General features: G+C 51.3%; 1 protein-coding gene across 3 annotated transcripts; it reads left to right on the forward strand.

Moving 5' to 3' along the window:
- The first annotated feature begins 1,384 nt into the window (after positions 1-1,384).
- On the forward strand, positions 1,385-25,305 carry SH3GLB2 (SH3 domain containing GRB2 like, endophilin B2). Of its 3 annotated transcripts, XM_062505419.1 has the most exons (13): positions 1,385-1,471; positions 9,323-9,464; positions 9,756-9,884; positions 10,580-10,713; positions 11,183-11,275; positions 13,079-13,090; positions 14,919-14,981; positions 19,077-19,100; positions 21,605-21,694; positions 21,892-21,992; positions 22,481-22,495; positions 23,053-23,314; positions 23,957-25,305. In XM_062505419.1, the coding sequence occupies exons 1-13, from the start codon at positions 1,409-1,411 to the stop codon at positions 24,062-24,064; spliced, it is 1,236 nt and encodes a 411-aa protein (XP_062361403.1). In that variant the 5' UTR covers positions 1,385-1,408; the 3' UTR covers positions 24,065-25,305. The 3 variants fall into 3 exon arrangements, with proteins under 3 accessions (XP_062361403.1, XP_062361402.1, XP_062361405.1); XM_062505418.1 differs by lacking the exons at positions 13,079-13,090; positions 22,481-22,495; XM_062505421.1 differs by lacking the exons at positions 13,079-13,090; positions 14,919-14,981.
- Positions 25,306-27,297: the final 1,992 nt, after the last annotated feature.

The raw sequence follows: 27,297 nt of genomic DNA on the forward strand, positions 1-27,297 counted from the left end.
GCTGCACATGGTTGGAGGGATTTTGTTTGCAATCCCCATACAAAAAAAGTCCAAATTATCCCAAATGAATATACACACATTTTAGTTGCCAAAACTCTGCTTCCATACAGTTTTCTGTGCATCACAGCCCTGCTCAAGAGCCACCAACCAAAGGGGGTTTGCCCAGGAGGTTTCAATGCTGCAGCGGGGCTGGGCAGGGGGGACGCGCTCACATCATGGACAGAGCGACAGAAGGCACTGATGTGTGACCCTGATGTGTGACAAAGCCCTGCCCCGCACCCACTGCCCCGGAGCACCCTACGGAATGTTCTCCGGGCAGCGGGAGCCCGCAGGGACCGGGCACCGGACATGGGCTGTTTAACCACAAGGTTAAACACAAGGGCCTGGCCGCAGCAAGAGGTGACGAGAGCAAAGTGCAAGCAATTTCGGGCACAGAAAGCAGCCTGGGGTTACCGTACCGGGATAGGGAGTACAGGCACCCAGGTACCAAGGCAGCCCCTCTGTGCGGGCATCTCCCCCCAGACCTGCCCGCCGTGGGTACCAGGCATTCAACCTCACCGGCCGGGCGGGGAGCGTCCCACGGGAACCCCGCACCTGCACTGCAGCACGCTGGGCCCTGCAGAAAAGGCTCCCGCACCCCCGACATCCCCCGTATCCCTGAGCATCCCCCCTGCGCCCTCGGATGCCTCGCACCCCTGCTGCATCCGCAGGCCCCTGCCTTCATTCACCCTCGGGACATGCCCGCCGCACCCGCACCCGGAGAGCCCGCACCCTCCGCGCCTCCCACCCCCATGAGCGGCTTCAGCCGGGGGTCCCCGGCTCGGCGCTCCCCTCTGCCCCCCCCCACTCGCGATGGTGCGGCCCGGCGAGCCCGGCCCCCGCGAGCGGGCGCGGGCGGAACCACTCACCGCGGCGGGGGGGGCGCGCGGCCCCGCTCGGCGCCCTCTCCCCGCGCCGCGCGCCATGGCCGCGGAAGGGCAGCGTCTCCTTCCCCCGCGCCGCAGCCCACCCCGCTGGGGGCGGGGCCACGCCTAGACTCCGCCCCATTTCCATTCCAACCAATCAGAGCGGAGAACCGCCCGCCGCCGCGCCAATCGGAACGCGCCCTGCTCAGGGGTGCGGCGGCGAGCGCTGTGGAGCGGGAAGGGAAGGGGCGGGGAGCGCGGCGTGAGTTCCTATTGGCCGCCGCTGACAGCTCCCCCGCGGCCACCGCCGTGCTTAAAGGAGCAGCGCCCGCCGCCCACACCCTCGCCCGCCGAAGCGCTACCGGGGCGCGCGGGTTCTGTAGGAAGTCGTTGCCCTTTTAAGACGCGCGGAGCGGGCGTCACCCGGTGCTATAAAAGGCGTCGGTGCGGCGGGCGCGGTGACAGCGGGGGCGCGGTGCAGCCGGGGTGGCTTTGGGGTCGCCATGGAGTTCAACGTGAAGAAACTGGCATCGGACGCGGGGGTCTTCTTCTCCCGCGCCATGCAGGTGAGGCGGGGCAGCGGCACCGGCCGGAGGCCGCGGGGCGGGAGGCGCGGGGGATCCGCGGGTCCAGGCCCCGGCGGAGCCGGGGGGGGGGGGGGGGGGGGTTTGCTCGGCCCCGGGGAGGCTGGAGAGGGAGATCGGAGCTGGGTGGTTCCATCTGTGTGAGCCGCAGCCCCCGGAGCATCACCCGCAGATGCATCACCTCTGGAGCATCGCCCCCGGCGGCCGCTCGGGACTGCCGGGGGAGGTCCGGGGGAAGAGCCCCGGGGATGGTGCTCGGAATGGGGAGGGCAGTGCGGGGGATGTTTGTTGACCTTAAAGAAACAAAGCTGTGTGATCTGGCGTGCGGCTGCTTTGTCCATACCCACCGGGAACGGGTGCAGAGATCTGGAATAGCTGCCAGGGGAGGACGTGGAGTCTCCCACTCTAGAGACATTCCAGACCCACCTGCACGCGTTCCTGCTCCAGGTGACCCTGCCCTAGCAGGGGGCTTGGACGTGATGATCTCCAGGGATCCCTTCCAACCCCAGTCCTCTGGGATTCTGTGGGATGGTCCCTGTCGCTGGGGACTGGTGATGGAGGTGCCCTGCACCTGCTCTGGACTTCAGCCCTAGGGAGGAGCAGGAGATCCCAGGCCCTGGGAAAACACGGGGACGTTTTGAGGCTGGGAAGGAGCTGCTGAGAGCGACCAGATCGGGTCTCACGGGGCTGCTGAGGCATCCGGACCACGAGAGCAAAGGGCAGGAGCTAAGTCGGGGGGTTTAGATTGGAAACAAGAAAAGGTTCTCCCCCAGAGAGTGGTGGGGCACTGAAAATGCTCCCCAGGGCAGTGGTCACGTCTGTCGAGCTCAGGAAGTGTTTGGACAACATTCTTGGGTACAGGAGGGGGATTCTTGGAGCTGTTTTTGTGCAGGGCCAGGAGCTGTACTTCAGTGATCCTTGTGGGTCTTCCAACTCAAAGTACTCTGATATTCACAAACTTGAGGTCAGGAGCTTCTGAGGATGAAGTAACCCCACCTGGAGCTGTGAAGAAATTTGGGTACACACGAGCAGCAGACATGCAGCAAGTGGTGAGATGGGGCTGCTGAGTGTATTAATTTCTTGGGTATAATGACTAAAAAACTGCTCTTGTTTGGCCAGAAGGGGAGAGAGGCAGGTCAGAACTGGTTGGGATCCTGCCTGGGAAGTGAAGTCCAGCTGGTGACTCTGGGACTGGGCTTCTTGCTCTGCCTATTGTGTGGGGGCTGGTAAACAAACAGCAGAGCTGCCTCGTTCCAGACCTTCTGTGCAGTGGAGTAATTCTGGCTCTGTTGAGGACTGGTCTCCTGTAAGCAGATATCACCCTCTGTAACTGTGCCAGTGAGTCATATGTTATGAAAAAGGCAAATATTAACTACAGGTGCAGAATAAGGAGCAGATGGAAAGCCTAAAGATGCCGTTCACATGTAAATGACCTTGGATGCAAAAGAAATGCTGGAAAGAAATCTTATGTTTAGAAGCTTTATTGTAAGTCTCTGATAAGTGTTTTTTAGCTCCAAGGCGTAGGAAGGAGACAGGCCTGGGAACAGTGTCTGCACACAGTGATTCCAGAGCAAGGAGGCGTTTATAAATTGTGGCTTCTGCCTGCTACATCTACTCTATCTTGTACATGAATATTCATATGCCTAATTACAGTAGTAATTTATTGAAACCAAATGAACACTGGCACTTGTGGACAGCAAGCAGGTGTGTAAGGAGGGGGAATTGGAAGGAAAGAGATATCTGAGGGTGAAAACCACCTCATGAGGGGTAACTGCTGGGGGAATTCAGCCTTTTTTGGGTGCTTGCAGAGCCCTGGTGTGGGTGAGCCCTGACCCATCTTCCCCCAGAGCCACCACTGACAGCTGAGGTCTGCTGTGGGCTGTAAGGGCTGGGTTTGTAGCACCCTTTAGCACTGCAGATCTTCTAGGCTGGGAATAAGTATCTAGAAAAAGCTGCTTTCTGTAGCATTTGGAGATGTTTCCTCCAGCTCCAGGCATTTAACAAAGTGATGTTTTACTGGAACTGCAGCGACTGGGAGATAAATGGACTGGCCATTGTGCTGTTCCACTCAGACAGCATCAGCTCCTGCTGTCTGGCAGAACTGCCTGACCAACACAGAGGAGCTTGACTTGAACTGGAACTAGGGCTCAGCCGGGGGAAAGGAGACAGGGCATGGTCAGCACAATACCTCTGGGCTGAATCAGGGCAGAAGGTGTTTTGAAACCTGTCAAATACAACCCAGTGTAGGTGCTAGAAGAATGATTTTGGACTAGGCTCCTCATGACCAAAAAGCCCCAATCAAAACAGCTCAAACCCACTGCTTCCTTTACGTGGCCCTCCCTTGTTCAGGCTTCAGTCACAGGACTCCTCCAGAAAAGCAGAGTGGACAGTAAAGTTTGGGTAGGAAAGCAGTGGACAGCTCTTCTTCACTGAGTGGGGAACGAGCTTCTAGGCTTGGGCATTGCAAGGCTATGTAGAGCTTGTGTAGGATTCAGCACTCACCTGCATTGACACTTGCACTACCAGTTGCAGCCATCAGATCAGTACTCTCTGAGGGGATGCAGCACCTGCAGGCAGACTCCTGATGGGTCACTCTTCATCTTCACTTGAAGAAGGGCCTCTCTCTTTGATCAGATGCACCTTCCAGTTATCAGTAGGCGAGTTTGATCCCAAACCTTGGCCAGTGGAAGCTGTGTGGACACACATTGATGTCTCAGTTGTAGATAGGCTGCAAGCCAGGCTCTTTCAGGGAGGTCTGGAAATAACTGTAGGTGTCTGTCTTTTGTCAGTTCTGATGTAAACACGGTCTGGGTGAAAATGCCCAAGGGTTGAATACAGCTTTTGGGTGCTTATCCTCCCCTAATGTCATTATTAAAACAGCTAGAGGCTGACTTAGTCTATCCTGAAGCCCCTGCAGACAGACAGACTCCCCCAGCTCCCTGAACTCTGGTGATAAAATAGACTTTTATCATTAGCAGATAAAATTAACCTTCTGCTTGCTGACCTTAGTGTTCACACTCTAAAAGTTGAGACCAGAAGGTGACCCAAGGAAAGGACAAGGTTTTGGTAGGGACCCAGCCAGGACAGCTGACCCAAGCTGCCCAAGGGGATATTCCATACCAGAGGACATTGCTCAGCAATAAAACCTAAGAGAGGAGGAGGTGAGACATTATTATAGAGCACATTTGTCTTTTGGAGTAACCATGACATGTACTGAGGCCCAGCTTTCCAGGAAGGGGTCACATATCACTTGCAGATGGGAAGAAGACAAGAAAATATTTTGGTTTCCTTTGCTTCCACACACAACTTTTTCTTCATTAAATTGCCTTTATCTTGAACTATGAGGTTTTTCCATCTTATCTTCAACCCTCCTGTTCTGCCTAGGAGGGGAATGATAGACCTGGTGGCACCTCATATCCAGCCAAGGTCAATCCACCACCACAATGTTTTTCCTCTCCTAAATGCCATGCTCATGAGTTAACCAAGCTGTCCCTGTAAATGGCTTCCTTCTGTCCTCTAGCACAGTTTCACTTGGCTCCCAGCCTGGCTTTCCTGATTCCTGGTGACCAAATACTTGGAGCAGACTCTATCTGGTCCAGAGCTGCTGAAAATCAGGTAGTTTTCAGATGCTGAGTGGTTGTGGCTTCTTTCCTACTGAAACCCTATGCAAAGAGGGAAACAGATTGTTCAGCTGAGTGTGTTTTGCTTTTGATCACCAAAAGAGCAAATGTTACTGTGTTTTAGGCATTTTGAGCTATTTGGAGGCTTTGAAAAAACCCAACAGTCTAAATCTACTAGCAGGTATAGGAGACTATTTCTGATTTAAACCTCCTGGCCCTTGTTTGAGCTTTGTAATGTAAAGTGGAAAGTCATAAGTAACATCCAGTTGGATAAAATGGGGACCCCTCAAGTGGCACAAAGGCCTGAATTGTGCCACCAGATCCTCTGCAAGGGGGCTGCAGCCACCCTGTCAGAGATCACAGCATGCAAGCCTAGGCCTTTATTATACTGGGATTTTATTCCCCTGACTTTTAAGGAGAGGAAGGTGCTCATGCTTCCAGCATGAGCTGTTTTAAAGCCTAACTCTGATGTCCTTTAGTCACAGGCCCAGCTTGTCTGATCTGTACGTGCAGTTCAGGGGGGCCCCTCCAGGTCAGCAGTACTTGCTGACCCTCCTGACATCCCAGATGTGTGTCTGCCACGTCTCCTGGGGAAAGGGGCTTTTGCCCAAGTTTAGGCTGAGGAAGTGCTTAGGGAAGCTGCCCTAACTGCAGTCCAGCACACCCATGCTCCTTTTGGGCCTGTAGCCCAAGTGCTGCTTTCCTGCTGGGTCACCCTGTTAGCCCACCTGGGCCCCGATAAAGCATCTCTTGTTCCTGCTGGCCAGCCAAGCCTCACAGAGGAAACCCAACCTTTGGCTGAATTATTGATGTCCTGGAATGCAGCACAACTCTGCTCTTCCTGGAGAGTGAGAGTGGTGCTGACTAAAGGCTGCCCTGCATTATTAAGCACCTGCTGTGGGTCAGCTGCAAGGATGTTTCCTGCAGGGGAACAGCCTCTCAGCACTGGTTTATGATCCTAGGATGCAGATGTGGGAATTGGTTCAGGGCTGTTGACCCAGTCTTCAGGTTCTAGAAAACAAATGGGAGTAGTTTTGCCACAGCAGGATGGAGGAGTTGGAAGTTCTTATCAGCACTGCAATTGCCTGTGCTCTGCCACACCTGTCTCTCTCCCTGGGGAGCTGCACCAAATCTGTAAATCAACTTGACAAAATCGAGTATCACTCCCATTTGTGGCAGTCTGTTGTAGAACACAATGCTTCTAGTCTGGGAGCAGCAAGATATAAAAATCTGTCTTTTTACAGTCAGGAGGCTTGAAGGTATGATCAGTTCATTTCTCTTGCATCTCTTGGTGTCACAGTGAAATCTTTTCAATCAAATTTCTGTGTTATGAAAACAGATTCTCAGGAATAGAAATCCATTACAAGGGAGTTCTGCCTGAAGTGCTTGAGTAGCTAGATTTCATAAACTGTTGTTCTTCTACCCTTCTTTTCACTGGGCAGCCAAGTAAGAAGGAACCAGCAGCTGAGGCCTGTTGCCACCTAAAATCTCAGACTTGACTTGCACCAGACAAAAACAGGAGCCAGCTCATAGGTCAGTGTAACTTACCTGTAATCTCCTGTGCTTCCAGGAGAAGCTTCATCTGATCTCACGGCAGGCTGATCCTGCTGCAGGTGGTCCTGCTCTCCTTGCACTTCATGGCATATCCCCACTACTGCTGGGGTTCTCTGATGGGTCCAGAAAGTCACTTTAGTGGTCAAATTGAGCTGGATCAGTGGCTCTCTGTGCACAGGGAGGAGGAGGAAGTAGCACTGGGCAGGGATAACACCCAGGGCAGCTCCTGCAGTGAGGCACCAACCACCCTGGCCGTGCCTGGCCTGGGTTCAGCACATCCAACTCCTGGGCAGGGGTCAGGGAGACACTGAGGGAATTCAGTGTCAGTGGAGTCACAGCCTCCTATGCCTTGCACTTGCTTCATGCCCTCCTTCCCAGCCTTGAAAGAAAGCCTGAATAAGAGATTGTTTTCTGGCCTGACCCTTTGGAACCAGGGGCTGTGACTGAGTTCCTGCCCATCCTCCCCTCCTGGCATAGCCCCCAGGCTTGCCCTGATGCTGGTGCTGCCCTCAGCAAGACAAACAGCTTTAGTGCCTGACTTGAGATAACATTGAGTTTCTGAGTTTGGGCAAGTGCTGAGCTGTGACCCCTGCACTGAGTTACACAAAACAGCCACAGAGGACAGTGATGCCAAAGATACCACTTGCTAATAAAGCAAGGGACCCCAGAGCTGCAGTGGTTGAGGACAGTGGCACTGTGGAGATGCTGGAGGGCTTCAGCAGTGATCTGGCACTGCAGCAATGCTGTATGAAGTTGACTCAATTCAGCTGATAAGAAACTGGGTTTAGGTTTGACAGCTCCAGGGCAGATGCTGGTGCAGGATAAACCTAAACTGCAGGAAAAAGAACTGGACTTGAAAGTGAGCTGAGGTCTCAAAATGCTGTCTGGGAAAGGGGGGCGAGAGAGACTTATCTTTGCATCAAAGAGTCTTGGCTTGTTTAAGAAAGATCTTAACAGATGACTCAAGAATTTGTGCCAAATACCTGGGAAGCCCCAGTTTGCTGCATGGCAGTGACTCAGCCCAGCCTGGCAGAGTCTGAAAACAGCCCTGGGCTCCCAGCAGTGACAGAGGAAAGCAGCCTCAGCCACTGAGAGCCATGTGTGAGCCCTAAAGAAATCACAGACCAAAATAATACAAACACCCTCTCACCTTGAATCTGCTTTTACCCGTGTCCAGCAATGGCCAGGGGACCTAGGTAAAGTTACATGCCAATCACCAGGGGATGCTGGTGCAGAGGGACCAGCAACATGATCCCTGTCCCTGCAGCTGAGGATCTGTCACCACCCACATCTGGCAAAGCACTCTCCTGGCTGGAGCTTGAGCCCTGCCAGACAGGTCACTGTGTAAACATACCTGCAGGACCTGTGTATCTCAGACATCTGTAACAGGACTCCAAGGGCTGTTTGCCCCCGCTCTGGGCTCTCCTTCTCTCACTTTGGTCCCAGCACTGGGCTGGATGGAAAGCAAAGAGCTGGCCAGGAAGCCTTTCAGGAAGGGCAGCAGACACCAGACCAAGACCCCATGGAAGGGACATCTTGGCCCAGCTAGAGCTGAGCTCTGGTGTAGGGTAGCAGAGAGGAGAAGGTACCAGTGGTAGATCAGACAGGAGCTGCATTTCATCTCAGAGCCTTAACCAGGCTTTAATCTTTGACATCTGGCTGTGCCAGTATTGCACAGTACCACGTCCTAATGACTCAACAGTGGCATCAGAGACCATTAACAAGGGTTGAGGGACAACTGGAGCCTCTGTAGGATCCCAGATGGCAGAGCTGTCCAAAGGGTCTTTTAGTATCATCCAACAAGATGCTGGTTCTGCCAAGAGCAGAGAATTGTGCCTACACTGAAGTTGGCCAGCTGCACTGAAAGGAGCAAGTGGGAAATGGGATGGGACAAGAGGAAATGGGCTCTTCTCTCAGAAATCCCTCAAGGAAGCAATAGAGGGTTGTCCAGGCCATCTGAGTGCATCCCCAAACTGACAAACTTGGTCAGATGTCACTGCCAGTATGAAAACAGAGGAGACTTGCATGGCTTAATTGTCCCTGCTGCTAATTTTAAATTTAAAAGGAATTGCAGAGAGAGGGATTGTCCATTGCCAGTATGAATCTGAGTGCTGAGAAGAGTTGGGCAGTATTATAATTCAATTCCATGCTTCAGGGTATGTCCCAGAAGAAGAGTCACTTGCTGGAAGTGGTTTTATCTAAATCCTGAGTTTGAGTCTCCTGACTGCATGTGATAGAGGCATTCCCAAACCCTTGGGTTTGTAGGACACATATTTAGTCAGCAGGAGAGAAAAGGGATTTAGCACCTTACCTCATGTAAAGAATGTCTGTTGTTCTCCAGTGGAAGCCATGTGTATATTTAAATAGATCCCTCACAACTGGAATATTTTTGTACTAGACCTTATTAGAAGTTATTTATTCTGGAACACTTCTCAAACTTATTTTTAGCCCAATGCTTGTTCTACTCCTGGGCAAAAAAAATTGCCCTCTTCACCCGAAAGGTGCCTAGGAAAAAAGAATAACACCTTAAAGGGTTTTTAGCTCTATTCTAAGGTAAAAGCACAAGACAAAAGCAGCTTCACTGTCCCTTATTAGCTCTTTAACACACTGTAAATTTGCTTTGGAAGAACAGACCTAATTGACTGCCTTCTTCCTGCAGTTTACTGAAGAAAAGCTGGGCCAGGCCGAGAAGACTGAACTTGATGCCCACTTTGAAAACCTTCTGGCCAGGGCAGACTGCACAAAGAACTGGACAGAGAAGATCTTGCGTCAGACTGAAGTTCTGCTACAGCCAAACCCGAGTAAGTCCAGCTTTACCTAAGGCTTGAAGGACAAATGTTGCTTGCAGCTCTGTGCTGAAAGAGTGGCCTCTGGCAGAGAGCCCTGCAGAGTTTGTGGGGCTTGGGAGAAATGTCTCTGCAGGGCCTGTCCTTCCCTGTGTAGCTGAGAACACCTGACAGCCCAGGCCAGGGCCACCTGCTCCCGGCACTGGTGCCTGCTGTCCAGTGCATCACTGAGGACTGCATGGGGTGGGCTATCATGAATCCCAGTTCAGGGGCCCTCTTTGAGCCCCCGTGGTGTCCCCATTCCAGGTGCCAGAGTAGAAGAATTCCTGTATGAGAAGCTTGACCGGAAGGTGCCTTCCCGGGTCACCAACGGGGAGCTGCTGGCGCAGTACATGACAGAGGCAGCCAGTGACTTTGGGCCAGGGACACCTTATGGTAAGTCAGCCAGGCTTATGGAGATGTCCTTGAAATCCATCCCTTCCCAAGAGAATACCCCTAATACTGTTTTGCATTGAGATATGTGCAGCAGGCTCCTTCCTGACCACATAGAGCATCTTTCTGCTCTTCAATCCTCACAATTGTCCCTTCCTGGGGGAATTTTGGGCTTCTTTAAGCAGCAGACCTGCACAGAGACATAGCCTTCACTTCCAGCTGTCCTTGCCCCTGCCGTGAGCTTTGTTCCTGCTCTCCAAATCAATACCTGTTCAATAGTGAGTCCTGTTACATCCAGAGCAGCTGTAACTGCATCTATAGCCAACACTGCCTCATCAACTCATGTTTTCTGCTCTGGTGCTTTTTAATTTGCTGCTCCCTTCCTGTGCCTCTGTTTTATGAGGCAAAGAAGGATCAGTCTGCGCAAGCAGGTAGAGCAGTAAAATGTATCAGTGGCATAAATGCCTCAGCAGATAGATAAGATCAGAGCTGCCCTGGGAGCAGTGAAAAGACGCCTCAAGCCAACAACAGAGTGGGCAGGGCTGGAGCTGGTGTGGGACAGGCACGGTCACCTTGCCCAGGCCAGGTGCTGGTGTGCCTGTGCCTCCACCATAGCAGTGTGGAAGCTCTGGGTGAGTTGGCTGAAGCCAACACGTGTTAATTGGTTTCTCTGGAGCTGAAGGTTCCTGTTGTTGCAGGAAAGACTTTGATAAAAGTTGGAGAGACTCAGAGGCGCTTGGGTGCAGCAGAACGGGAATTCATCCGCTCTGCCTCCATCAACTTCCTGACCCCACTGCGCAACTTCCTGGAAGGGGATTGGAGAACCATCTCTGTGAGTGTGGTAGCAGGGAAGGGGGAGCTTGTCACATCCCTGGAGACAAGGAGGGCAGGAGGAAAGGGAAACGGCTAAGAAAACCCCTTTTCTTTCCCTATGGTAAAAGATAACTCCATACCTCTCCCCTTGAAGAATGCAAGGATGAGGGGGTACCAATCCTAGATCTGCACAGGCTCCCCCTCTGATAGAGAAGGGTTGCCAGATGATGTGCCTGAGGAAAGTAAATAATTTCCCCACTCCTGCAGCTTGTGGGCACCACCCATCACAGGCTGCCCTGTTTCCAGGAGGTTATCCTGTATCCCTGGAAACCAACCCCAAAACTCTTGCTAAGGAGGCGAGTATAGCAACTGGTTCTGTCTCCCTGGCATGTTTTAATAAAGAAATAGATTTGATTCCTAGGTGATACCACATCCTCTCCTCAACCCTGCTTCTAAGCAATGTCTGAGCCATGTCCTGTCCCTTCCAGAAAGAGCGGAGGATCCTGCAGAACCGACGCCTGGATCTGGATGCCTGCAAAGCCAGGTTGAAGAAGGCCAAAGCAGCCGAGGCAAAAGCAGCGGTAACTCCTCCCCTCATTTCCCTCCCCATCCTTCTGGCCACAGGGCTTGGTTCATGTGTTCAAAAATGGGTGGGGGAATTCCTCATCTGGGATGGAACTAGGAGCAAGAGCCATGTGCTTGTTTCTGAGGTGTCCACCTTTGGGGGAATTGTTGAAGCAAACACTTCTGAGCTTCTGGAGTCTGGAAACTTGCACTTGACCCAGGCTCCTGCCTCCTGCCTGATCAGGGTTGCTGGATGAGTTGTGCTAGTCACTAAAAGGCTGCATCTTCTGAGGACTTGCTAATTTTCACAGGGGATCTTAAACCAAGCCAAGAGAGAGCTGAGTTGGGAAATGCACAGAGGAAAGGCTGGAACTCTGCAGCAGTCTCAGCCTGTCAGACTAGTTAGGATTTTTCCAGCTCCCAGGCAGGAGTGCTGTGGGAGCCTGTAAGGGGTGCCCAGGGTCACACTGGCTACAGGTCTGTTCCTGAGCCTCTCTGCTCACTTCATGGTGCTCTAGTAGTTACAGGCTTGTCTTGCCCTCTGGCTTTGGGGAACTCATCACACTGGGCACTGATGAGTTCCCTGGAGGGCCTGGTTGGAGCTGGTTTTCATCCCATAGAGCTCTGGCTGTTGGACCTGCCAAGTTCTGCTTTTGCCTTGGGGCCAGGAGCTCAACTGGCAAATGTGTGCAAGTCAGAATCAGACTGTCCTTGTCAGTCAGTCTCTGGGATGCACTGGGATACCAACCCAGCAGTCCTGCTATGAGCCCATTTCTAACCATCTGCCAGCCGAGTCTCTAGCCTTGTCTCTCCCTGCACAGCCAGTTCCCAGGTGTTTTCCCTTTCCTCCAGCTCCAGTTACGTCCATGGCAGATGGGGAAGCTGTGCTAAGCTCAGCAGCCTCCATCAGCAGGTCTGGCAGAGTGCTCAGACCTACACAGGACAGCTGTGAACAGAAGTAGCTGCCCTTTTAAAACAGCCTCCTCTACTCAGTCAGATCCTCTGAAAGTAACTTCAGGAATCCCCCATTCTCCTTCCCCTTCTGGAGGGGACAGTGCCCCCAATCTCAGGGGAACTGGTGGCCATTGCTTTATGTGTAAGCTCAGATCAGAGCAGGAATTCAGATACATCCTGTACTTCCTCCCTTTCCACACCCTTTACCTTGCTTCCTACAGGAGGTGATCCCAAGTCCTCTCACCTGCACACACCCCCCTGGTTTAGGGACTCCCCTGCAGCTGAAAAAGAGAAACTTTGTTTTCCACTGGAACTTTTGGGGTGCCCCAGGCAGGTGCAGAGCCAATCCAGGCTTTCCAGGGTGTCCTCCCCAAGCCAAGCCTCAAAGTAGCAGAGTGGCTGAAACACCGACCACAGCAGCAGAGCAAATTTCAGCTGCTGCTATGGGGACCATCTCTTACCCAGATCAGCTTAAAGGTGGGGTGCCTGGGCTCTGAGTGCCTCCCTGACTGCTGGATGACAAGGCAGAAGTTCCCAGCACTGGGGAGAGCTGCTCCTCTGCTCTCAACACCTTGTCTAGATCACAGCATTCCCTGTAACATACCTGGAGTCCTGTGTCACACCTCCCCATCCAAGCTGAAGTATCCCAGCTCACCTCTCTCTTGCTGCTCTTCCCCTCTGTAGTGCAAATTCGTGTTCCCACAGCTTGTGTCTCCTGATGCCCCTGGAGTGCTGCTGCCCAGACCCGTGAGCTGCTGTGGAGCACCTGGGCTTGTGCATTTCCCACAGACTCTGTGCTTTGTCCTTCCCGTTGATGCTGTTTTGCTTACTAACCTTTTTGTTTTGTTTCTTTGTAATTTGCTCAGTGTGAGGGAGATGTGAGTATTGACTGTGCTAACAGTGCTGTGATTTTTTTTTTTTCCTTTAACACCTCTCATTGTCTCTTTCCCATTTTTAAAAAGGAAAATTTGTATCTCCTTTGTCCCATTGGGACTGGCCCTGCAGCATGTTCTGAGCGTGATCAGGACTGTGGTTGCCTGGGGAAGGTGCTCCAGAAGGATGGGGGTTTCAGAGACCTGCCTGCAGCCCCTCTGGAGCATCCCTTAGGTCCATCCACATTGCCTGCAAGCAGTGCTCAAGAAAGGCAGGGGCTTCCCTGAAGACTCCCTTGGGCTCCTCCAGCTGCAGGCAGGAGGAGGTGGGGTTGGGTGGCGAGTCCCTCTCTGGAAGGGTGGCCCAGAGACAATGACAGGCAGGATGATCTGGTTGTGCTGCTGTTCTGCCCCTTTTCCCCATTACCAGAGTGGAAGGGGGATGGAGGTGGGTCCCTTTTGACCACTGCTTGCAAATACAACTTCTCCATGCACAGAAGTACAAGAGAAGCGTGCCTCCTTCATCCCATGTGCTGTGACTAGTTTTGGGACTCCCTGGAAACCAAGGAATGGGAGGAGAGGTTTCTTCAGTTGCTCTGGATCTTCAAAAAACAAAAAGCATAAGCAGCTATTTCTGTGAAACATCCTTTCTTCCCACAGGGAGGAGTTCAGCCTACTTGCCGACCTCAGACCTCATTGGTGCATTTTTCTCCCTATATTCAAATTTAACTTGCAATAGGAATTGCTCCTCCTTATTCCTTCATCCAGCCATCCCTAAAACTCCTAAATGGTATGAAAAAAATGGTTGGGACTGCCTGATTGCTCTTGACACAATGGTCACTCATTCCAGCCAGCTGCTTGGGGCCCAGCAAAGTGGGTCAGTGTGTATAAATGGATCTGGGTGACTGCAGAGATTAACCTGGGAGAGAGAACGAGGGGCCTGAGGGGATTAATGCCAGAGCTGGGACCCAGCAGCACTGTGCCAGCCCTAGACAGCTGCCACTGGGCAGTAAGGGCTGGCCAGGAGGATTCCTGGTGTCAGGCAGCTCATTGGTTTGTCTCTTTAGGTAGTGCTACAGCCAAAGGCCATCCCAGGAGGAGGCCTGGTCTGAACTGAATGAAAGCACCACATTATGTGGTGATTAATGAGCCCATAACTGTGTGGGAGTGGACTGGATCCATTACACTTCTATTGAGGAAATCTCCAGAGTGCTTCATGCCCCAGGACAGAAGTTCAGCTGTGGAGAAGGTGGCTTGGAGGTTTTCTGACCTCTGGGATGAAAACTCCTACACTGCCTTTGGCTAGACCTGGCTTGGCTAAGCTATGTGCCTTCTTGAAAACAGCAGATCTGATCCTGTTACGTGGCTTGGAAAGAGTGGGAGCAGTACAAAGCACTGTGGAAGGGATGCTCCAGTGCTGGCAAACATTCCTACTTTAAGGGCAAGGCCCTGTACAGTGATTGTAGGCAGGAGACAAGGGGAAGGGAGGTCCTGCCCCCAGGACTGAGCTAATGCAACAAGAGCAATCTGCTGGCTGCAAGGCGGTGGGAATGCCTTTGGGATTGTGCTGTATGAACTGATAGCTGGAAGTACAGGCAGAGTTCCTAACAGAAGGAGTGTCTGCTGTTCAAGTACCAGGTGTGACTGCACAAGCCTGGCCTCCACATGCCACTGCTGAGATGTTGGGAGACTTCCCTCCTGCCTTTCATCAGAATCCCAGCAAAGCTCCCAGCACAGGCAGGAAAAAAGCCACTGGTCTCTTGTTCCACCCATCACCCAGTGACTCCTGTTAACTGCTCTAGTGCCTTGTACATGACACTCTATTCCCCCCCAGGCTGTGCCTGACTTTCAGGAAACCAGACCTCGTAATTACGTGCTCTCCGCCAGTGCATCAGCGGTAAGATCACCTGCCCCTGGATACTGCCTCCTCCTGGATACTGCCTCTCCAACCTCTTCCTGCCCCTCTCTCTACCTCACTTAAACTCAGGCCTAGTGCTCTGCTGTTTTCAACATTTTAATGTGACATGGGCTGCCCAGGGTTCCTCTGACTCAGCCTCCAGGATTCACATCACCCCTGTGGGGGTGCCTGCTCAGGGTCTGGCCCTTTGCAGCTGCGGTTGCTTTCCAAACCAGTTTCCCTGCCAGCCCTCTTCCACCTTTCTAGTGGGGATTTTCTGATGTGTTTTTATTGCTAAGGGAGCAATTGAGAGGAACAACCTCAAAGAGTGGCCTTTCTGGATGGTTCCAACTGTACAGTGGCAGTATCATACATGTGACTTCCTGATCTGCACCATGGTGTCAGAGTCAGAGGCTTTGAAGCTGATCAAGAAAGCAAAGGTGGAGGAATCTCTCTGCCACCAGTGTCAATAACAGTGCAGGTTTGTCTGTTCTGCAAACAGAGGTCATTTTTTACTGTTTCATTGTGTTGGCAGCTGTTCCACAGCCAGATGTGACCATGGTGGGTGAACAGCCTACTGTGTCTCCACTCTGTTGCACTGAGTGGATGTGGCCAAGCAATTTACTTCCCATGCTGTGTTCATGGCTCCCCATTGCACAATGTCACATTTCTCGTTAAAATGTTGAAAACTGATCATCTTGCTTCCTAATTAGCATTCAGAACAACACTGATGCCTGCTAACAGAATAATCTGGGAGTGGGATCTGCAGATATGAAAAAGGACAGCCCAGCCTTCTCAGAAACAAAAAAAAAACCCACTGTGGAAACAAGCTAGATTTGGTTAATGGGAAACCCATCCCATTTGGAGACAGAGGAGTGTCTGAGCTGACAGCATCAGTGTTAGTTCCTAGGGGGATCTGTCCTGACCTTCTTGGAGAGTAATGCTGGGATCAGAAATAGCTTTGCACAATACCTAGAAAACTATTTCCATCAGTCCCAGGCTCAGTGATGAGAGTCCTGCAGAAGAAGCTGATCCTGGTGATGCTGCAGCAACTGCCCAGTTCTCCTGTCTCCTAGTGCAGCTCAGAGACAGCTTGTGGCTCTGGCTTTTCCCTTGGGAAGGTCTGTTCCAAGGGACTGCAGTTAAGCTCTAGGAGACCCAGAGGAGACAAACTGGGCTTTCCCTGCCTCTGAACAGACCACAGCTAAAGCACAGCTGAAGACAAGCCTTTGTACAATGTGCATTGGCATTTCATGGAGTGCCCAGACACTCAGCTGGACAGGCCCAGCCCTCACCAAAAAGTACCTTGATCTGCTTCTGCTCTATTGTAAAGCTGCTCTGGGGAGCAGGTACCACATACAGGAGCATAACAGGAAAACAGATTTTGTGAGGTTTTTAGCCAACAAGTGTCTACCCTGGGTCATCAGTGCCTAGTTCAGTGCTCCCTCATCAGGCTCTGCTAGTGCTGGTGGCACTGGACAGTGAGAGCAGGGCTCTGGGAGAGCAGCCAGCACTGACCTGATCAGCTTGGATGATTGCACAGCAGGGCCTCCTACCAGGAGTGCCTGTGGGAAATGTGCTGGCCTGACCAGTGTCAGGCCTTGTGGCTTCCAAACCTCTTTCAGAGGCTGCACTTGGTGGGTGAAGGGCCACCTGAAGTCCAGCTGCACTGGCAGGGGTGACCTGAATTACAGTTGCATCACTAATTAGCAAAACACAGGCTGAGCCCAGGCTGCCCCCTGGTTCTGTACAGGCAGGGCTGCTTTGCTACAAGCTCTCAAATCCCAGCATTCATCCCAAGGGGTCAGGCACTGCAGCAAGGTAGGAGCTCTTCATCCTGTTGCTCTGCTTTTCTTCCAGGCCAGAGTCCTTGTGCTACTTCTTAGTGTGCACTGACAGTGCAGAGCAGTGGCTGCTGCTCACCTGGCTCTTGAGCTCAGCTCCTTTCTGGAGGGAGGGGTTGATTATGCCCAAGGTAACAGCTTTGTCTTACAGGTGAGCAAACAGGTCAGCTCTCTCCTGGACCACATGCCCTCAGCCAGGCTCTGATTTGAATTCTAAATATTACACAGTTGTTTTTTTTGGAGAGGTGGATAACACAGTGCTTTTATTTTTTTCCCCCCCTTCTACAACAGAAAGGCTCAGATGGAATTAAATCTGAGGGGAAAAAAAAAAAAAAAAGCATGATCCTTGTTTTGTATGAGTTGGAGGCTGAGGAGCCATTTCTCCTCTCTCCCACACTGACCTTTTGTTTTTGTGTAAGAAGGTGTAGATGAGCTATGCCAGCCTAAATATCCCTTTCTCTCAGACCCTGCTATGTGCTGTACTCCTAGGAATGATTCCAAGAAAAACATATTGAGTATCTTAAAGAGGATTCCTCTGGCTTGAGCTGCGGTGCAGGAAGACAATAGCAGATCTTGTCCTTTTCTGCTCTCTGAGCTGTCCAAAAAGGAGCAATGTAGAGTCTTTGCCCAGGGATAGAGCTGGGCAAAGTTGGACTGTCCCAGAACACCACAGGGTTAGATCTGGAGGTGGCACAGCAAAGGCAACAGAAGATAAATCTGGTTATGAATTCAGTGGGTGCTGCACTGATTAAATGGGGCTGCCAGGGCTTAAGTACTATCCACAGTGTCTGAGTAGGAAGGCCTGGGATCAGAGGGGAGCTTCTCCTTGCTCCTACAGTAAATTGTGCTCCAAAACCACGGGGATGTGCTGGCAAAGACCTTGTGCTAGAGAAGGAGTTCAGGATCTGTTTCTCAGGTTCCCACAGCATGCTTCCACCCCCTCCCTCCAGAACAGGGGCTCTTAGTAGGGGAAGGGGCTTGTGTCCCCACATATGGCTGAAATTTGCCTTACTCAAACCACTTCCTGATTAGCAATAACAAAACATCCCCTTAAAAGTCAAAGAAAACACCCACCTCAGCACCCAGACTAGTACAATAATTCCACTGAAGTAAGAGATGCCAGTCAGGCTACATACCATGGAGCAGGAAGCTAACCCAGGAGCCTGACAAAACATCTTCCTGCTTCAGCCCCTCCCCAGTACAAACAGGTCTTAAAGGTGCTCCTTATATTGGCTGCTGAAGTCTTTCTGCACCTGAGCCTCCCACAGTCCACCTGAGGACCATTGGTGAGCAAAGCTCAGCTGGGAGAGCCTGGTCCATACATAGCCTGCTCTCCCTCTGACACCATGTCCAGCACAAGTGCCCCCAGTGTAAATTCAGCTGTGTCTGGTGACCTTCCCTGACCCGCAGAGGTGACACTGGGTGGTGAAGTTGAGCTCCAAGGGGTCACATCACAGGACTGAGGCAATAGTTGGCTACTGAGCAAAGGCTAAGCCAAGGACCTCTGGGAAGGATCAATGTGTTTTTCTGCCTCCTTTCTCCCTCTGCCATTGCTGTCTGTGTGTGACTTCTGTTCACTGTTTCATGTCCTGAAGCCAGATCCCACAAGCAGCTGGAGGTGTCCAGTGTTCTGCTGCCTCAGGTGTGCCCCTGTGGATGAGGAGAGTAGGAAGGAGAATAGGAAGGAATCTTGTGATGTTTTGCCTGGGTCAGAGGCAGCGTTCAGCCCCTGCTTCCTCCTTGCTGTGGCTAAACAGGTCTGTTGGCAGTGCAGGCTGGGTGGACTATTCCATTTCTCTGGACTGTGGGTGAGGAACACTGGCCTCTGTGTGGCCTGAGCTCACAAAGCTCCCTTGCCTCTTCACAATCCTAAAAGAAGGGCTATCCTTCAGCACAACCTCTGCAGCTTCAGCAAAGTGAGCCTTGCTGTGTAGAGAGCTCTGCCGTTAATCCTTTTTATCCTGGAGCCCATGGAATGCAGTGGCTGTAGCAGCCCTGGCAGGGAGCAGAACTGGTGTGCTGCTGGCTCTGGTGGCAGGGACTTGCTCTCCCATTGTGAAACTGAACTCAAGGGTGCAGGAATGAGGGGAAGGGGCATGGATCTGGCAGCTGCTGCTGGGTGAAGGGCTGGCTTGTCCCTGGAGTTGGCCTGCTGTGTCCATGGAGGTCCTTGCCTGTTGGTGTTAATGCCGAGTGCTTCACGACGTCTCCAACACTGATCTCCTTTCCTGTTGCTCTGTGGCCCCTGCAGCTTTGGAGCGACGAGGTGGAAAAAGTAAGTACCCAGCTGGAATTGTGCTCAAACCTTCTGGGGGTGTTCAGAGGATGGGGGTGCTGTGGAACCCTTCCTGCTCACAGGCAGGAAGGATCAGGGGCCACTGCTGTTGTATCTCAGCTGTGATTTCTCTGTGTGGTTCAGTGCAATGACAGCAACTTGGGATGAGCCATGGGCCCGTTGGCTGTCCCTGGTGGGAGACACTTCTGTGGCATACAGGTGTGTGTCTGTGTGTGGTAAAAGGAGGCTCAGGACCTTGCAGTGTGTGACAGGAGCAGAGGTGTGACCCAGCAGAGGTGTGACCCGCTTTGCTCTTGTGGCCAAGGCTCTGATCCTCCATGTGCCTCTGGTAGCCCTGGGCCTAATCCATCCAGCTGGCTCCACACAGAGCTGGAGCAAAGTCAGAGCATTTCCTTTGCACAGCCCCAGGTGCTGCAGGGAGCAGCTCAGTCGGGGAGGGGGGGGGGGGGGGGAGGTTTGAAACCTCATGGCATTGATTCTCTCTGGGCAAGCTGCATTTACCCTTCTGATCCATGGAGGCTCTGGAAGGGAAGTGTTACTTGTCCATGAAGATGGATGGAGGGCTGAGACCAAGGTGAGCTCTGTGTGGAGCTCCAGCACAGCATGGAACATCCAGACACACCTTCTGGGATCCTGTTCCTTTCCCACCTCGAACACCCCCAGCAGGCAGTGCTGTGAAGCCTGAAGTGCAGGGTGGCAGAAGTTCCTGTGTGCTGTGCATGTTAGCAGCCTGTTGCTGTTACTCCAAAGGCATCTGCAGAATGGGCTGGCTGTTCCTGACCCAGCTCTTCCTGTTGTTTAAATTCTTCAGTCCTCACCAAACAAGCTGGCTACAGTCAGCTATGAGCATGCAAGGATCTGTTCCTCTATCCTCTCTCTTTGGGCTATTCTGCTTGGAGAGACCAAAGTATGTAAGTAAATGCTGAAGTTCTCCATGTCTTGGAGAAGCACAAGACTGGAAGGGGCCTCCCAGCTCCCCATCCAGTTCTGGCTTTATAGGAAGATATAAAGAGTTGGCAGGGAGAGGCAAATCCCAGGCAGCACCAAATGGAGCTGGTCTGCCTGGCACAAGTTTAAATAGCTCTGAATACTGGAGTCTCTGCTCACAGAAGCAAGAATCACTTGGTGTTTTGAAGGCATTGCACTGGTATTTCCTGTTACATTCCTCCTCCTTTAAATAATCCCCTTGATACAGAGGATGCAAGGAAATAGATCACTTGAGTTGCAGCTTAAAATAGACAAATCTGATTAAAAGACAGTCAAAGCATTTATTTGTTGTAGCTTGGCTCTACACTGGTAATGCTGGTACCAGATGAGAGCTGTGCTGGCCCCAGCAGCACCTCCAGCTTGTCCTGCTGGGAATACTGGGTCTCCACTGGGGTCACCAGTGATGTGGCCTCTGCTCTGAGACTCTCAGCCTGGCTGGATCAGCCCTCTGGGCTCAATTCCAGACACGTCAATCCTGTGCCAGAATGGTCAGGACATTCCCAAAGCAGCAAAAGGAATGAAGGCTGCTCTCTGATAGCTGCACACTCCTGGAGGAGGGAAAAGGGTTCTCTTTCCAGTGAGCTGGAGCTGAGAGGGTGTCACTCTTCTTTGACCAACCCATCCCAAGAGGACACTATCATTGGTGTTAAGGAATACTGCATGCTGGAGAGAACAGGTGGGGATGCTTGTCACCCCTTTCCATCAGCAGGAGGGGAGAGCACTCGGCTGCTCCAGCACTTCTGCAGATCTCCTTGCCAGGATCCACCTGGGTATTCTGGTACTGTGAAACTGCCCCAGTGTAAATGCAATGTTTGGTGGGGAGGAGAAATGGGTCTCCAGTGTGAGTCTGTCTCTGAATTCCCAAAGCCTGCTGTGGAGCTGCCTGCTGTTCACCAGTGTTTAATTCCTCTGAGCTCAGAATCTCTAACTAGCCCCAAAGGAGACCCTTGGGTAGAAGTTGGATTGGGATGTTCATCTCCATTGCAGATTTAATTAGCAGCAGCAGTTTGGTAAATGTTGCCTGGCCTCAGCCTTTGTTCTGTGGTGATAAAAACAAAACCACTGCACTTCCAGAGAGAAGCCTAGGGAGGCTGTGACATTGCTATGCCTGCACGTGCAGAAACAGGTGATTAAAGGGACCAGAGCTGGCATGGGACTGATTTCACACGTACTTCAGGATTAACAAAGCCTCCCCATCTTCATGTTCTAGTCCTGTGGGAATAGGAGCTTCCCTGCTTGCTGCATCAGTTTTTAGCTGCCATTCCATCACCTGCAGTGATCCAGTGTAGTATTAAGAAGGAATCAAGTTGAAATACAGCCAGAGGTCTCTGGGATACCAGCCCAGGATCTCTTGCACCTACTGCTCAGTGTCACAGCTGCATGTGGATCCAGCAGCACACGCGTCTTGCTGCCAAAGGGGGGGTGTGGAGGTAGGGGCTGCAGAAGCAGCACAGGGTTCCTGCCCTGTGCTGCCTGAACCCCCATCCTGTTTGCAGGCAGAGCACGAGCTGAGGCTCACACAGACCGAGTTCGACCGCCAGGCAGAGGTGACCCGACTGCTGCTGGAGGGGATCAGCAGCACACACGTGAGTTCTGGGCACCTGGGTGTGACAGGCACTACAGAGACTCTTGGCTCCTGCCAAGAGGATCATGGAGTCCTGCATGTGGAATAGAGGTAGAAGAGGTGGTAAATTCGGGGTACCTCAGGGGAGCAATAGCTGCAGCAAGAGTTTCTGTGCCTGGCAACCAAACTCAGTGAAGCTGATGGTCCTTTTCCCTCCAGGTGAATCATCTTCGCTGTCTCCACGAGTTTGTGGAGTCTCAGACCAATTACTATGCTCAATGCTACCAGTTCATGCTGGATCTACAGAAGCAACTGGGCAGGTAAGACAAGAGACTGCTTTTACTTCTCTGAGAGTTATTGATGTCCTTACCCTCAGCTCATGGCTCTTTCCCCCTTCCACATTAGGATGGTGGGCAGAAATTATAAAGTGCCCTCACAGAGCTTCTGATTTTAGAGTGGTGACCAATACTGGTGGTGGTGGTGCTACATCTGGAGCAGGCTTTGCCATTGGATTTTTACATTTCTCTCAAAACATGATGACCATGGGAATTTTAACATTCTTCTTCTAAATTAGTTAAATCACACAGGACTCAAATTCCTTTTGGCAAGCAATGAGCCTAAGCATGCTCTGCTGCAGTAGTAACAAATCCCAGATTCCATATTTCTTGCCGCTGGCTGCACATCCCATGGAGGGGACTGGGATGTTCTGTCTGGTACAGTCACACCAGCACAGGCCTGACTCAGGAGGGGCTGTTATCTCTACATGCTCACTTACACTCCTGTTCCATTCTTTTTTCCATGCCTGCAGCTCCAAAGGAGAAATGTAAGTATGATATTGGCCAGGATGAGCTCTGAGGGTTCTCCTCCCCTTAGTGACTCTGGGATCTCTGTGTGATCACTGCCAGGGCCAGAGCTATACCTCCTTAGATAACTGAGCCTGAGCTCCATTACTGTCTATCTCTAGAGAGCCTGCAAAGCCTGGGAGTCTCCAGTGAACAGCATCAACGCCCATCCCTTTCCAGAAGAATTAGCAGGCAGAAGGGTAACACAGACTGTGAGAGCAGGGCAAGGACACAGCACGATGGACCCAGTCAGACAGAGCAGAGCAGCACCTGCCCAGTCCCCTCTGCAGTGCCACATGTCAGTCTGGTACTCTGCAAATTGGTGAAACAGGTGACAAGTGTCACCTGCTGCACAGTCTCAGCACCTGAGAGCTGAGGGTGTTACCCCACATGAAGGGCAGTGTGGGTATGTTACAGCTGGCTATGTAGCCTGCAACTCTTGAGCATCATCTCTGCGGAGCAGCTGCTGAAAGGAAGAGCTCATTGTGGTTCCTCAGGCTGGAGCCTCACTGAGCTGTGCTTTTTTCTCCTATGTAAGATTTTCAGGCACATTCGTAGGCAACGCAGAATCCGCATCTCCCGCAGCCACTACCTCTCCTCCAGCTGTTGCTGCTGCCACGCTCCCTGCTGTGCCTACAATTCCAGTGGTGCCCACAATTGTTGGGGTGCCCAACACTGTGGCAGAGGGTGTGCTGAACCCCAGTGAAGTCAAGCCTCCTGCCAGTGGGACACGCAGGGCCAGAGTCCTCTACGACTACGAAGCAGCTGACAGCACTGAGCTGGCACTTCTTGCAGATGAGGTTGGTGGCTTTCCTGACTGCCGGATTTGGCTATAACTGCTCAGCAGCCCGTGGTGTGCCCAATAAGGACTTTGGTTCCTTTTCCTGCCCCTAAAATCTGCTTCATGAAGCTAATAGTCTTTACTTGGATACCTATATCTGCTGAGTTGCAGTCAGCTTGTGCTCATGGCCATTTACTATTTAGCATCAGCCAAATAACTCGCCCTTATTGAAGCCCAATTGTACCCAAAATAATATACTCCAGTACTCAGTATCTTCACTGTGACCCTCAAATTCAGCTGCCTTATCCAGAGCCATGGGGTAAGTTATTGGCTGGAGGCCTGCTCGAATCATGCTAAAAAAACAAGATAAACCAGCAAGTTGGAAACTTTTATGTTCTCTAGACTGAACTTCTGTATTCAGAAGGGACGACATAGCAACATGTAAAAGTACCTTGAGTCACTTTGGAGAATGAAAAAGCAACAGGGACACCACTGGGTAGTTTTCCATAGATCTTGTGTCAAAGACAGCTCCAGGGAAAGGGCACAGACACCTGCTAAATGAACTTCAGGAATTACTGTTCTTTTAGTCCCCATCTGACTGAACTTCTTGGCTCTGTCTGCAGAGTAAAGTCCTGTCTAATGTGCTGTCTTCTCTCCCCAGATGATCACTGTGTACAGCCTGCCAGGCATGGATCCAGACTGGCTCATAGGGGAAAGAGGGAACCAGAAAGGGAAAGTTCCTGTCACTTACTTGGAACTGCTAAGTTAAATGTTAAGGAAGAAGAATGTACAAGCAGAACACACCCCTCATCTGGCACTTCTAATGCGGATTTCCTCATCCGAGACCATTGCTCTCTTCAGGGCCGACACTCCATTGCTAATATGGGAATTGTGGGAAAGAAGTGGGAAAACTGTTATGGTGAGGTTTTGGGAATGGGCTGATGGCACCCAAAACTGAATTTGTTACCTACCAGTGCAGCCTGCTTTGAAGTTAGTCTTGATGGCACAAGATTCCTTGATTACTTTTTCCCTTTCCTGCCCTAGTCTTGTTCCTCGCAGTGGCTTTCCCTGGGTGAGCTGTGTCCCTCAGCATATGCTCACCAGTTACACTTTTCTCATGTCTGGTGTGGGTTAGTGCCTGTCTGCCCCTCCTCTCTTCTCCAGCAGTAGAATTGCCCAACTCCAACCACTGAGCATTCCAGCAGGGAAGTGTTCCACACACCCCTCTGACATGTCCTGGCACGTAAGGCAAGGAGGCTGCAGTTAAAATTTAGGAGTCTGTTAAACCCACCCACCCTGCTCACCCATGGGAGACCAGTCACTGTCCTGGGGCCTGGAGGCTCCCACATACCCCTGTCCCCTGAAGCTGGAAGATTTCTTTGTGGAGACCAACCTGCTACCCCAGGGCCTAACCTCAAACCTCCATGCAAGGGACCATGCATCTTGCTTGCATTTCCTCTGGGAAGTTGCTCTTGGACTGCAAAGTTTACAAGCCTTTTTACAAGCTTTGCTCCCTGTGTTATTGTCCTGGCTTTTCTTTCAGTGTGTCTGTCCAGGCATGTTTTAGCCTGATTTTATTTCCACCCTGAATCCCTGATTTAATGAATGTTTCCCCTCCTACGTCAGCAGTGAACAGATTTGGTGCATCCTAGTGCAGAAAGGGACAGTCCCATCTGCTGTGACCCCCAACAAGGAGCTGTTCTTGGCCCTACACACACCATGACCCAGGCTGTCTTGGAGGGATGGGACAATTTAGCTCAGGTGTGTGTGTGTGCCTGCCCACTCTGGAATGAACTCTTAGCTAGAGCTCACCTAAAGGACATCCACTTGATGTGTCACAAGTTTCCCACTCAAGCTGGATGGAAGAGAAACTCACATGCACCAAGCTCTGTTCACACCCTTCCCCTGGGTATGTCAGAACTAACTTTGCTTGTTTATTGATCTTTTGCACTTTCCCCAAAGGTATCGTGACCATTCTAATGTAACAGGGCACTGAGCACCTGTGTTTGTGGGGCTCATAGGTTTCAGCACTTATTTGCCAATAAACAAACTGCCTGATCTCATGCCTCAGCATCTTCTATGGGCACAGGGCTGTGGGGATAAACAGGGAAACAGTGGGATCAGCTCAGGTGAAAGCAGTGCCCCCCTGCTACCCTAGGCTTGGAAGCTAGGGTTAAAAGCAAAACAAAAGCTGCTCATCCTTCCTGTCCCACCTGACAATCTCAACACTGTCAGAGCCTTGTGGTTCCTTTCCCAGCTGACACATCTCAGTTGTACTACAGCTTCAAACAACAGCTCCTCCTGCACCTGAAGCAAAAATAGAGCAGCAGGATGACTTCAGCTGCTGAGAGACCCAAGTGCTATTCTAGATCTAAGAAATTTTTTTAGTTGTTATGGAAACTAGATCTGCTGCTAGTCTAAAATCCTAAAGTCTTGTCCCTAACACCCAGCTTGGAAGGAACTCCTGGGAAAAGAAGCTGTTGAAATGCTCTGTAATGCAGCAATAATGCTTGGCTGTTCTAATTAAAGAGAATAGAGAAATCAAATTATGTTGCTGTTCTAGTTAGTTTTAAAACCGCCAGGACTACCACTCTCACAGTCCTGATCGACTAGAGATCTACTCCTGCCTATTTCCCTTTCTGCATGGATATTCTCCCTTAGGCAAGCAACATCCCTGTTCCCCTGTTATTGCTCTCCTTGTTACATTAAAGCAGCAGTGGCTTAATGAAGCAGAAAATGGTCTCTTCCCTCAGAGCAGCCAGAAGGAATTCTCTTGCTAGCAGCAGCACTCTGTTCCCTCTGCAGTAAAAAAACAAAGTACATGGAGCAGCTATTGCTATTCCTGACTCTATGTAGGAAGGTGACAATTGTGCTGCCTCTTTGCAGATGTCAGGTGTCCTAGGGTGACTGTCACCCTAGGACATCAGGGGAGACCCCTGGCTGGATCCTCACTGTGCCTGAGGGACAGGGACAAGTACAACTCAGAACTGAAATGCTGCTAAAACACAAGTAACCAACAGCATCCACTGCTTTTGCTGTCTGGCACCAAGGGCTCCTGCCAAGCACCACCAACTCACTCTGGTGCTTGAAAAAACACCTAGAAGAATCCATTCTTGTCGAATACCAGTACAGTGATGAGCACACAGCAACTTCCAAAGCCATAACAAAAAGGAAAGATCCCGACCACAGCTGTCAAGTAAGAGCCTCTGCAATAACTGAACTTGCTTAGATGGACCAAATTGCAGCTTTGTTTCCCCTCCCCTTGGCAGCCCTCATCCATTTGCTGTCTCTGCACAGTTTTTCACCTTCAGCTCTCACACCCAGTTCCTCATGGCACAAAGTGTTTCTGGTTACAGGCTGCCCCATCAAAACACCATTGGGTTTAGGACTGTCACACCATTTCACAGGCCCCTCTCTCTTCTAACTTTAAGGCTTTACTCCAGCCAGTTCAAATCTCTCCAAAGCCCTCATGGCACATGACTCTAGAGCAAACAAATGTGCCAGGATATTGCCAGCACTTCAAGCTTACAAGGTAGAAAAGCCCAAACAACCTCAAAGCAAGGATAATCTCATTTTCTAGCTCAAGTCTCTTAAAACCATTGAAATTAAAAAGGTTCTGGCTGGTAAAGCAATCAAGTGTAAAGCAATCTTTCCTTAGGAAAGAACTGGCAGGTTAATAGCTCACAGCTACACTGAAATTTACCTAAGTCTGTCTGATTTTCAGGCTGTATTTTAAGAAATAATCACTGACTTTCTCTTACTGTCCTCACTACACACTGAGCCTCAGAACCATGAAGTTTGTTGATCTAGAGCTACACCGCATGATGCACCTTCACTGCAGACAGTGATTTCTGTGCAGGGCCCTCACCACCATGTGCAGGGGAATCATCCCTGAGGAGTATTTTATAGTGCTGCTCATTCCAAAGCTCCTACGAGTTCCCCAACAGGAGAGTAAGAGAAAGGGAGTGGGTGTGGGGAACTCAGGGAACCAGCCTTTAATTA

The sequence above is a fragment of the Cinclus cinclus genome, chromosome 19 (genome assembly GCF_963662255.1).
Source record: "Cinclus cinclus chromosome 19, bCinCin1.1, whole genome shotgun sequence".
NCBI classification, from domain to species: Eukaryota; Metazoa; Chordata; class Aves; order Passeriformes; family Cinclidae; genus Cinclus; species Cinclus cinclus.

Coding starts and splice junctions, on each gene's coding strand:
- SH3GLB2 (XM_062505419.1), top strand. CDS start 1,409: ATGGAGTTCAACGTGAAGAAACTGGCATCGGACGCGGGGGTCTTCTTC. Junction 9,885..10,579: donor TGGGCCAGGGACACCTTATG/GTAAGTCAGCCA, acceptor CTGTTGTTGCAG/GAAAGACTTTGATAAAAGTT. Junction 23,315..23,956: donor TGGCACTTCTTGCAGATGAG/GTTGGTGGCTTT, acceptor TTCTCTCCCCAG/ATGATCACTGTGTACAGCCT.